General features: G+C 47.3%; 1 protein-coding gene across 2 annotated transcripts in view; it reads left to right on the top strand.

Annotated features, from left to right (window-relative positions):
• The window catches only part of BRWD3 (bromodomain and WD repeat domain containing 3), a 1632068-nt gene that overhangs the window by 286892 nt on the left and 1332455 nt on the right, over positions 1-12721 (top strand). For both annotated transcript variants that reach the window (XM_069612911.1, XM_069612910.1), the window contains exon 12: positions 10152-10192. In XM_069612911.1, the coding sequence (XP_069469012.1) occupies positions 10152-10192 (41 nt within the window). The remainder of the gene's footprint in view (positions 1-10151; positions 10193-12721) is intronic.

The following is a 12721-nucleotide window of genomic DNA, read 5'->3' as shown; positions in this document are numbered from 1 at the left end:
GACCAATTCAGGATGGTGACATTGAGGGAGATTCTCCACGCTCTCAAACTTTGCCTCTTTTCCATAGACCTATAGGACTCCTATTTCCATGTGCCAATTCACCGAAAGCACAGGAAGGTCCTAAGGTTCACTATAGGAGATATGCAGTATCAGTTCAAGCTGCTTCCGTTTGGTCTTGCCTCCACCCCAAGGGTCTTCACCAACTTCATGAAGGGTTGGTGCGCTCACTGCGGGGATCGGCAGATGAGCGCTTTCTGGTCAACAACGGAAGCCAGGTGGCACATCAACAGGCTGGAGTTACAAGCTGTCAGGCTAGCCATAAAAGCGTTCGACCAGTCTCTGAGAGAAAAGCATGTCCTCGTCCTGACGGACAACACAGTGGCGATTCACTGCCTAAACAAGCAAGGTGGTGTGCACTCCAGCCCGCTCTGCAGGTGATGATGCTTTGATTCTGGTTGCTGGAGAACAGGATCTCGGTCTCGGCAGTTCATCTGGCACGCACAGAGAACAAATTGGCGGATGCTCTGAGCAGGCAGAGCACGGTTTCACACGAGTGGGAAGTGTGAAAGGAAGTCCTAGAGGAGGTCTTCTCTCTATGGGGGTGCCCCAGCAGTGTATCTGTGCGCAACAGAGTCCAACAGGAAATGCAAACTGTTCTGCTTGAGGGAATTCCCAGTGAACGGTGCACTGGGCGGTGCGTTTCTGGTGAATTAGACCTTGCCTCTCCTATAGGCGTTCCCTCCGAATCCCGTCATTCCATGGGTTCTCCGGAGGTTGAAGAGGTTCGAGCGACCATGATCTTAATCACCCCGGAATGGGCGGGGAGAATGTGGTACTCTGACCTCAGGATCTGTCCATCTGTCCACCTCACTGGTTGCCTCAGCGCCCGGATCTCCTAAACCAGTCGGAAGGCTGGATGCTACATCCGACCCAGAAATCCCAGGCGGGCCTGCGAGTGGTGTTGAATTTGTCTTTCCTGAATCTTTGCCTACCCCTGCAGAAATTCAAGATGGTGACGCCAGCGCTCATAGCTGAGACACTGTGTGGGGGAGACTGGACCTCAACCTACATGCATGGCTCTTGAGAGGATGAGATATGATGACTGAGACCTCTCTGAGGAAGTTCTTGAGGTGTTGCTGGCTGCACGCAGACCATCTACAAGATCTTTGTACGTGTGCAGATGCAGAATATTTGAGGCCTGGTGCAGAGAACGCGATTGACCCAATCTTTTGCCTCACCATTACAGTTATGGAGTTCCTTCTGTCACTGGCCCCTGCAGGCCTTCAGGTCAACACAGTCAAAGGATATTTGGCGGCCTTGTCCGTGTTCAAGAGATCGCCAGATCAAGGTTTGTTTTTTTTTACGATCCCGGTAATGGCACAATTCCTGAAGGGCCTTGTAAATAAATTCCTGCCAACTCCCTTTGTTGTCCCAGATTGGGATCCTAATCTGGTTCTTACATTTCTGATGATGGCTCCTTTTTAAGCCTATGCACTCTTGTCTTTACGGCCTCTCTTTGAAAACAGCCTTCTTGGTGGCTATTACATCCGCTAGGCGGGCGAGTGAGCTACAGGCCTTATACTGTAAACCTTTCTTGCACATTTTCCGGGAGAAAGTTTAACTCCGGGGAAGGCGTGGATTCCTTCCCAAGGTTGTATCAGAATTTTACTTGTCACAGTCCATCCACCTTCCGGTCTTTTATCCTCCACTCACCCTTCTAAGCAGGAGGAATGATTTCATCATCTTGACCCTAAGAGGGCGTTGAGTTACTATGTCGCCAGGACAGCAGATTTTAGGAGAGCTGACCAGCTCTTTGTGACTTTTTCCTTAGCCCAAAAGGGCCTGCCCATAACAAAGCAGACTTTATCCCGTTGGATAATTCTCTGCATTGATGAGTGTTACCAGGCCGCTGGGAAAGAATTACCAGCAGGCATCGGGGCCCATTCCACAAGGGGGGTCTCCACATCCACTGCATTGCATAGCAGTGTTCCTGTCCGGGGGCTTGTTGCGCTGCGACATGGTGATCTTTGCACACCTTTGTAAAACACTGTAGCCTGGATGTGGCTCGTACTTCTGATGCATGTTTCTTTTGGGCAGTGCTACAAAACATTTTTATACAATTTTATGCCCGCCTCCATTCGTTACTGCTTTGGGAGTCTATCGGATGAGCAATCTGCGGGAGAAAATCAACCCATTGAAGGAGAAATTACCTTACTGTAATGTTTTCTATGGATTCTTCTCCCGCAGATTCCTCATCTCCATTCCCTTCCATCCCTATTTAGAAAGTCAGTGGTTGGTGTGCATGTTTCTATTTCACGTTGACTGGGTGATGTCCTCTGTGTCTGTTTTCTGTCTTCCTGCCACAGTCATAAAACAAACATTTTTCTAACACTACCTTAGTGTTCTTTAATAATTGTTCCTCCTTTAGAGGTCTATATTACTTTCTTTTAAAGGGCTCGTAAGCCTGTTTGTTCTCTCTGTTTTCCTATGCAGTGTGTGATGCTCTGGAAAAAAGGGGGAACTGAGGTCGGGGCGTTCAATCAGGCGACACACACCTTGGTCTCGGCCTAGAATGTAGCGCACAACTGAGATGCTTTTCTCCTTATTTTCTGCAGATTCAATTTGAGATGATACACCAGTCGTATCACACTCCCTTTTCAAATACCCTGGTTGGTGAAATACAATATTTTATGTATTTATTTATTTTAAAATTCATAAGAAATCATAACATTTTTAATATGGGGCAGCAATCGCCAATGGGGTGATAATTGCAATGAGAATGTGAACAATACACTTGGTTTAACCTTCTAACGGAACATATACAAATCACCGGGGAATAGGAGCACTCTTTGATTTAGGAAACGTAGCACCCAAGTTAGGATTTCCCCCTGCAATGTTCCCTCAACCCACAAATAATCAATTCTGAATGGATAAAAAGACACATCAGGTAATCAGGAATAAGAGGCAGAAGACGGAATCAAAATCCAACCTTCCCTCACCAAATAAGAGTGGAAAACGGATTTTAAACCTCTTGCAGTGTTATGAAATGAAACTCGGAAATGGACAAATAATTAACATGCGGTAAAAACTCTAAGAGCATACAAATGAAAACTGAGTGGAAAGTTTAAAACTTGTTGCATCAAAATGACACGTGTAAAAGTTGCATTTCCTTTAAATTCCTGTGTAAATTCACCCAAACGGTTTTTAATAAAAACGGGTGAAATACTCTGGTTTGGAGTGTGGTTCTTGGGCTGGGGGTTTGATATATATCACAAGTACAAAATTGCGGTGAAAATAGGTCTCTAGCTGGTGAATTGGGAGAGATTTGGAAGGTGTAGAGTGGTTCATTTTTAGGAAACTATAGCAGTGAAAAAGAGAAATCGGTTTTTAAAAGTGAAAGGCAAAGTTTACTTAAACTAGATTTAATGGCTAAGAAAAGAGGAACACCACCCGTGAATATCAGTTACGCTGCAGTTGTAACCCTTCAGGCAGTCTACCCCTTTTCTTTAGGGAAAATTAATTTATTTAATCAAAATATCGCTAATGACTATGATCTAGGCAAGACAGGAATGAAGAGAAAAGTGGCGCTAACGCTTGGAGATCAAGGGCAATAACAGAGAATTCTGACAGTTTTAACAAATTAACAGGACAAGGATATGATGGCTTAGAGAGTGGGATAAGAACAAATTCAAGACAAAGTAGACTATGGATTTCTATGGGGTAGGGGTTATACTTGGTCCACTTTTAGTTTGGGATTTTGGACCGTCAACAGGTTCTGGTCACTACACGGCAGCGTGCCTGGCAAATGACATCTGGGCAAAGACAGCTGGGCAGGTCGGGTCACCGGATGGTAATTCTGGTCACTGGATGGCACAGGTACCTCTGGATGCAGTTGGTGGGCAGCAAGCCAGGCTGGTTCACGATGCTTCCCAAAGAATACCACAGCTTTCCCCTTTTTAATGGGAGATTAGTGGGTTGATTCTGGATCAATGGCCTTGCCGGGAATGGGATCAGCACTGCTTGAGTTTTGCAGTGGGCTCTGGACTAGGCTCAGCAATGCTTTGGCCTTGTAGTTGGGATCTGGACTCATCAGGAGGAATGAAACGGGAACGGAACGCCGGCGCAGGAAAATCAGGAAGTGTGTGTGTCTTTGTCTTGTCAGGGACTCTTATTTATAATGCAAAGTGACATCATCCAAGTATATGGCTAGGCAGGCTTAGCTAAGCACACCTCTAACTGATGGGATTGGTCAGGGGTGCTAGTCTCCGCCTCGCTCTCAACTCGTTGGATTTCAAAGCAGGAGGGCAGATTTATGGTGTAACTTTACAATGTTCAAAAAACCTTGCACAGTTATTTTAGCCAAAATCCGATTTTGCCACAAACAGTACATTTATACATTTGAAATCTCTTAGCAAATTATATACACAGGTTACATATTTTGTGTAGAGCATAGCACTCCAACTCTGCAATCCGTGAGACATTGTTTCGCCCTTCTAAGACTTTTTGGTTATTTTGAATATGAATGCTTCGGCCTAAAATTCCAAAACTTTATACACATGTGTGAATTAACATAAGGGATGTAAGTGGCATCATGGATACTTTTCTTGTAATCCCCGATTCTTTGCCATTTCCATTACCAAAGGGTCAGTGTATTCTACCATGTCTTAAATGAAATCCCAAAAAACATCACTTTTAAACTGCAACATTTTTACAAAGTCTTGCTGCAGAGATAAAAGTCTTTACATTTTTATTCATAAATAGTCTTTGGAAGCAAATGGCAGTCCTTTATTTGTCACTGGGCCATTTATTTATTTCTTCGGCTGCCACCAACTGTCATTTCCTCCAGAGCAAGGTGGGGGTTTCCCATCTGGATTGAAGGTTTGCTGCCCCTACCGTACTTCACACTTCCTTTTCCTGGAGGTCCCATTTTCAGTGGGTTCAGCCTAAACTAGATTCCGTTCAGCCTACTAATAATTATCCCTGGGGTGTTTGCATCTGCCTAGAGAGGCCCTCCTGTTTGGTAGCACCCCCCAAGCAGAAAACTATTTTTCTTTTGGAACTTGCAAAATCCAGCAAATATGGTTTAACAGTTTTACTTTCTTATATTTGGCCCTGAATTAAACATGCCAGTTGAATAAAATAACCCATGTGTGTATGTTTCCCCATCAACAAACCCCTTCACATTGCTAGACAATGGCAGGCTTTTATGCAACAGTTTACTTTTCAGACTGGCCTTTCTCTCCTTGAGCTTTAAAAACCAATTTTACATGTGTGGTAAAAAGCTGGCATTTCTCTTTTGTAAATTCGGTTTTGCATCTCCCTCTGGATTCCCACACTGTCTTGCAGCTTTAGTTGTTTCCTTGTATGCAGGAGTTTTGTTGGAAGCACAGATGTATTGAAATTGACATGGCTCAGATAGCTGAAGTTTCTTTGAACTACTGAGCTTTGATACATTGTAAAGAAAATGAATGCGTTTTTCCGTGCGGGAAAAGTGAAGCTCTTTGTTGATTTTCCTCTGAGTTGATTTGACAGGGCCTGTCATTCAGAAATCATGCCCGGTTTTGCTGAAGCACAATGAGAGATACTGGGCATGGCAGGCCCTTATTAGTCACAGTGGTTTAAGGAAAAACAGATGCATTTTTAAAGGTGAAAAAGTTTCCTTTTTAATGGGGATTTTGGGCTTGCAGCAAAGCAGTGCTGCCTTTTCACTTTATTCCATCTGTATATGTCAGAACACACTGGCACGCTATCTTTTTTAAAATGTATTTATTTTTTAAATATTTTTATTTTATTTTGAAATCAAACACACGACTCAACTGTCATTTACAGGAGCATCATCGGGTAGCACAGTACTAAGGCAGTCATCATCCGGGTCCTCTGTTCCGTTGTTACCCTGATGAGTTTGTCACAGAGGCCACCAATTGCCGCCAGGCCAGCAAGGGTCCTACTTCCTCCTCGCCCCCCCCCCTAGTGACCGCTTCAAACCGACTACAGATTCAGCTTCCGCCCACCTTAGCTCCACCCTAGGTCTGTGGGCTGCCTTCCAGCCCATGGCAATCCTGCGCTTGGCCAAAACACAAGCCAGGTCCTTCATCTTGCTTATGTGTTTTGAATGTCGGGGTCTAGGAAAAAGGCCAAGCATGCTTGACCAGGCCGATTCCACATCCAGCACCACCCCCCCACCAGCCAGTTTCGTCTTAACCTCGTCCCAAAATTTGTGCACTTCCGGGCAAGCCCAAAACCTGTGTAGCATTCCCTCATTCACCTCCCCACACCTGGGGCGTTGCTACGTAGCTGGTCCCCCAAACTTTGCAATCTTCCCGGGAGTTAAATAAGCCCTGTGGGTAACGTACAATTGAAGCTGTTGGAATCTCGCGTTCCGGGACACCTTTTTATGGTACCTCTGGGCCCATTCCCCTTGCCCATCTGTCATGGGTCCTCCCACCTCTTCCTCCCAATCTTATCTCAATTGAAGCAACTCCTTCCCTGCCCTTACTCGCAGGAGCTCGTATATCCTCGATATTTCGTGCCCGCCCTCCGATACATCATACATAGTTTCCAGGGAGGCGTCAGGGTCTTCCGCTAGCACTGTCTCGGGCCATCTTTCTCTAGTCTTTTTCACAAGCCTAGTGTAGGTTATATTTTGGCCACCATGTACCCCCGTCTCTTCCTGCAACCTCTGAAAGTCCAATGCCTCCCCTTCCTGCCATATGTCCCTGAGGGTGGCCAGGCCTACCTGTTCCCAGTATCTACAGACCGATTCAAGTAGTTGAGTCGCTCCCGCACAGCGCCGCCAAAGGGGCCTGCTGGGAGTACGGCTCCGAATCCCCCCCCAATCTTCCATGTCCTGTGCCAGATCTCCCAGCCTCAGTAGCCGCCCCCTGCCCACCAGTTTGTCTCTGCGCAACCACACCACTTCCATCAGAAAGTATGGGGCTGAGTCTCCATGCAGAAGCCTAGCTTCCGCCGAATCTTCAGCCGAAAGCCACCTAGCCACATACTGCAGCTGCCCAGCCAGGTAATAGAGTTAAAAATTAGGCAGGCCTATCCCCCCCTTGTCACATGGGTTCTGGAGCTTCCACAGAGCAACCCTATTCCTAGAGCTGCCCCACACGAAACCCCTACACACGCTGTGAAGCTTCGCGAATAGGCTCCTATGTATCAAAAACAGGACATTCACGAAAAAGTGCAAGAGTCTAGGCAGGACCACCCTCTTGAGCAAGGCCGCCCTCCCCATCATGGTCAGTGGCAATCTAGACCAAAATACCATGCTGTTCTTGATCCCCTCTATCGCTTTTTCCGTGTTATGCTTGTGTTCTGCCTCGACCCTGTGGTAAATATTTATTCCCAAGTACCTAAATGTCACGGGCTGCCATGGTATTGGCAGGACAGGCAGCCTCTGTACCGGGACATTCCTGTATCTGCCCAAAGGAAACAGACTAGACTTTCTAGGGTTCACCGATATGCCCGAAAGGGTGGCGTACCGTTCTATTACCTCCAACACATACTGCAGGTTTTCTTCTGGATAACGCAAATAAAGGAGAATATCATCCGCAAATAGTGATATCAGGTGCTCTCCACTGACAGTGCTTATGCCCACCTCCCCATATTGTTGTCGCAGGCATATTGCCAGCGGCTCTAATGCCAGTATATATAGCATGGGTGACCAGGGGCATCCCTGTCTGGTCCCCCTGCAAAGTTGCCAGGTATCTCAGACTGTGGACCCTGTTTTGACTCTCGCCATCGGGGTGCTGTAAAACAACTGGACCCATCTGAGGTATCCAGGTCCCATTCCGTACCCCTTCAGGACCGCTTTCAGCCAGGGCCATCGTACCGAGTCGAAGGCCTTGACCGCGTCTAACGACACTATAGCCAACTCGCCCGTGTCCTCCTCAGTTTGGTCAATGATTTGGTGTAGCCTCCTGTGGTTATCGGTGATGTTCCTGCCTGGAACATATCCTGTCTGATCTGGGTGTATCAGTTTCCTAATCACCTTCTTCAGTCTATTAGCCAGCACTGCCGTAAGTATTTTGCTGTCCTGGTTAAGCATGGACAACGGTCTGTAAGACCCGCACTCCACGGCCGGCTTGCCTGGTTTCAAGAGTGGGATGATCACAGCCTCGCGGAGGGACAATAGAGTTCCCCCTGCTCATAGGCCTTGTTGAAAGTGGCAAGCAGCGGCTGAAGCAGCTCTTGCTTGTATGTTTTGTAGAACTCACTAGGCAGCCCATCCGAACCAGGCGCCTTGCAAGTGGGCAAATTCTGAATCACCACCTCCAGCTCATCCGAGGTGACGGATGCGTCTAACTCCGCGCGTTCTAGGTCATCCAGGGTGGGCAGTTCTATGTCCTCCAATGTGTCCAGTATATCTTGACACATATCCTCCCCCGTGTCCTCATACAAGTGTCTGTAAAACTTAAGGAACTCCTCATTTATCTCTTCCTGGGTGTTGAAGATGCAACCTCTCTCATCCTTAATCTCACTGATCACCGAGCGGGGGGGTCTCGCTCTTATACAGCCAGGCCAGCAGTCTGCCCGGCTCGTCGCCCCCTGCGTGTATCCTCTCCGTATATTTCCTGTAATTGAGTCTGCATAGCCTATCCCAGAGTGCGCTGCAGGACAACTTAGCTCCCTTACTTTGGTTCTGTTATCATGAGCGGTGCTCTCACAGTGTGTGAGATCCTCTAGCTCCCTTTCCGCTTCTTGGAGTTCCCTTTCAATACCCCCCTGCAGCCCCTTAGCTTTGGAAATGGCTACCCCGCGCACCACCACCTTAGACGCTTCCCACAGTGTGCCCACAGAGCTTACGCTTCCCGTATTTATATCAAAGTATTCTTCGATGGCATCCCTCAGGCCCTCCCGAAACCCCTCGCCCTGCAGAGCCTCGGTCCTGAGTCTCCATGTAGGGATCCGCGGTCTTGGGGGCTAGTGTCTCCAGTCTACCACCAAGGGCGAGTGGTCAGATAGTACTCGGGCCTTGTATTCCGCTCCCTCTATGTCTCTCACTATCTCGGCTGTTACAAACATGTAATCTAACCTTGTGTGCAAATCATGTGGCGCTGCGTAGTGTGAATACTGCCTATCCGTGGGATGCAGCCTTCTCCACGCATCCTCTAGGCCTAGGTCTTTCAGTAAGATACCCAACGCTTTGGCCGCCGGTGCCGTTTTCCCTACCCTGTCCTTGGACCTGTCCATTCTGGGATTCACGTTACAGTTAAAGTCCCCCCCCCCCCCCGCCACACTACCGTACCCCCTGCCAGGGGGCCAAGTTTACTGTAGAGGGTCCTAAAGTAAGCCGCTGTGTCGTTATTGGGGGCATACAAATTTATGATATGCACTTCCCTGTTTTCCAGGAGACCCGTTACCACCACCATTCTACCCTCTGGGTCCACCGTAGAGTCAAGCACCCGAAACAGCACATGAGGCGCCACCCAAGTAATGACCCCTCTAGCGTACGCCGAGTACGCCGCCCCCACAACATTGCCCTTCCATTTTCTCCTGACCACCTCCAGCCGTTCCCTAGTAAGGTGGGTCTCCTGCAGCAGGTCTATGTCTACAAGCATCCTCTTTAAGTAGAGCATCACTTTATTACGTTTCAGGTAGCTGTTAAGGCCCCGTACATTCCAGGTCACAATTCTGAGGCTACCTTAGTGTGTCCCCTTGTTCCATCCTGCCCAATGTATGCTTGGCACAACGGTGCAGCCATCTTTTTGTTGCTGCAAAAAGCAGTTTTAAGGCCATGGTGCTCACAGGAGCCAGCACAACTATTTTGCTGTTTCTGTGCAAATGCAGCTTGGTTTTGGCGAAATTCCATTCAGTGGGTCAATCTAGGCCACACGATGCACTACTTTTAAAATGCCTTATGTCCCGTCCGAAGCAGACAAACCGATGCCGAGCAAGACGGATCCATGGTCGAACATTTTCTGAAGCAGCAGAACTGGAGGGAATATCTATCAGATGAGGCATCTGCGGGAGAAGAATCCATAGAAAGAACATTACAATAGTTATTTCTCCTTCTACAAATGTATATGTCAATAATGATGTTTCATGTATTGAAATGCATTAGGTTTTGTAACCTTTTCTTTTTTTTGTTGTCATTTTTGCAAATCTATTAAGCCACAATAATATTTTGTGTCTTCCCATTTCAATAGGACAAAGTTGTTGCAATTCAGTTCTGCAACAGTGCAGAGTGGTAAGTTTCTGTTTAATGTATATTATTTCAAATTCCCATATCATCCTATCTATGTTCCTTTTTTTAAACTTTGAGAATAAAAAAAAATATTGTCTGCATTTTCCTTTTGCAGCCTTTGGTAAGTTACACAGTAGCTGTGTTTTTTTTACTATTGTCACAATTATTTCTTTTATTGATGGTACCACTACTGTTGGGGAGTTTATCTTGGGTCCTCTGATCAAGACATAAAAAGATAAACATAGTGTGTACCCCGTAAATTATTTCTGGCTCTCACAGTGGTAGCTGGAAGAGAAGTCATGGGTTTGCTTTCAAGAGAGGGAGGAAGGTGGCAGTAAGGTACAGCTAATGCATGCATTTTCAGAACACAGACATACACAGGCCCACCCAGACACGCATACACGTTTTACCCACCTAGTGGGGATTTTTTATGGAAACCAGCCTTGTGGGGACTACCCTTTCCTAAAGTTTTAAAAGTATGCAAGTTTCAGAAATATGTTCAGAAAAAAATCATAATATAGGATCCAGCTTCAAATTTGCAAAAATGCTTTTTTAATCGCGTGTTCGGTACCATCATTGTGGGGACCGGAACATGTGTTACCATCCTTATGGGGACTTACTTCATTGCTTTGGTTTGGAACTGAATGCATTTATATGCAAATGGATAACTGTTTGTTTCATAGTACTCTGTGTACATTATTCACCTACCTTTATATATGTGTACCTGCTTGCATCCTAGTGATATATAAAAGATGGATCTTAATGATATTGCATATCCCGTAAAATATTTGCTTAATATCACTTAACTCTGGCATTAAACCCTATTATAATTACTCCAAATCTTTCAGAATTGGGAACTGGGGCACAGAAGGAATGTGTGAAAGACTCGGGGTCACACATTGTAGCCAAGGGAGGAAGCAGGGGTTTGAATTAAAGTTTCAGTGGTTGACAGTCACCATCTTACCCACAGCACTTCATATCATTCTCTCCCTCTCCCACAGATCAGTACACCATCACTCCTATCAGAGATGTTCTCCCTTGTAGAGAGTTGGACGGTAGAGGAAATCTCCTCCCCGCCCCCCACACCCATCCCCCCCAGCAGGGGCAGGGATTTTACTTCATCTTTGCTATTCAAAAGAAGAACCAGGCGGTCCTGCGAGTGGTGTTGAATTTGTCTTTCCTGAATCTTTGCCTACCCCTGCATAAATTCAAGATGGCGACGCCAGCGCTCATAGCTGAGACACTGTGTGGGGGAGACTGGATGTGTTCCCTGGACCTGAAGGACACCTATCTCGACGTTCCTACTGTGCAGCCTCACCAGGCCTTTCTCAGGTTCTCTGTCATGGGCCTGCATTTCCAGTAAAAGGTTCTGCCCTTTGGGTTAAATTCAGCTCTGAGAGTTTTCACGGGGCCCATGAATGCGGCGGCAGCTCTCCTCAGGTGAGAGCGGCTGCGTGTCTATCCGTACCTCGACTGGTTAGTCAGGTTAGTCAGAGGCTCGTCTCCTGAGCAGGTTCGAGCCTCAGCAGACGGGCTCATCTCCACCCTATTCCACCTGGGGTTTTCAATAAACTACCAGAAATCTCAGCTGACTCCTACACAGACACTAGTGTTTCTGGACCTGTTGTGGGACACACATCAGTAGAGGGTATTCTCCCATAGGGACAAGGTTACAGCGATTTAGACTGCCGTCTTCCATTTCCACAGCAGGTCAATCACCTCACCCTGGTAGTATCACGACCTTCTGGTCGTACTGGCAGCATGCCTCCTGGCGTTCCTGTACACCAGGCTCTGCATGAGGAGGCTCCAGTTGCATTTTGCGAATTCCTGGGATCAGGATTCGGGCTATCAGGGGGCCCAGGTCTCCATCCCGCAACATCTGGACCACAATCTCAAATGGTATACCATTTCCACAGACTCCTCCCTCCCTGGGTGGGGAGCCACTCTGGCAACGCACTCGGTGCATGGGCTCTGGACACAGCCTGTCTGGCAGAATCACATCAACTGGCTGGAATTTATGGCAGTCTGGTTGGCCCTCAAGTCCGTTCTCCTGACCATCAAGGGCAGGTCTGAGTGCATTCAAACAGACAACACAACCTGCATGTACTGTATCAACAGACAGGGGGTCACCAGATCCTCATGCTTGTTGACCCTGGAAATCTGGGAATGGGCCATCAGCCAGGAGGTGTGGATCTCAGCAGTCCAACCTTCCGGGAGAATCCAATCTGGAAGCAGACAGACTTAGTCGCCTGGCCGCCGACAATTACGAGTGGCACCTGAATGGGAGAGTACTCCAGGAAGTGTTCAGCAGATGCCCCCCTCCACACCACAGACCTATTTGCGACAGTAAACAAACAGACCTGTCAGCAATTCATGTCCTGGGAGGAAGGGGATGCAACTCTCTAGGGGACACACTTCAGATACCCTAGGACAGGAAGTGGGCATATGCATTCCCACCCACACCGCTAGTGCACAAGGTGGTGAGCAACATCAGGAACTCCAGGAACTTGAAGATAATTCTTGTAGCGCCTT

This window comes from Ambystoma mexicanum, chromosome 5p (genome assembly GCF_040938575.1).
Source record: "Ambystoma mexicanum isolate Mex_15411 chromosome 5p, UKY_AmexF1_1, whole genome shotgun sequence".
In the NCBI taxonomy this organism is placed as follows: domain Eukaryota; kingdom Metazoa; phylum Chordata; class Amphibia; order Caudata; family Ambystomatidae; genus Ambystoma; species Ambystoma mexicanum.
The sequence above is the reverse complement of the archived record's forward strand: the minus strand, read 5'-3'. Positions and strand labels throughout refer to the sequence as shown.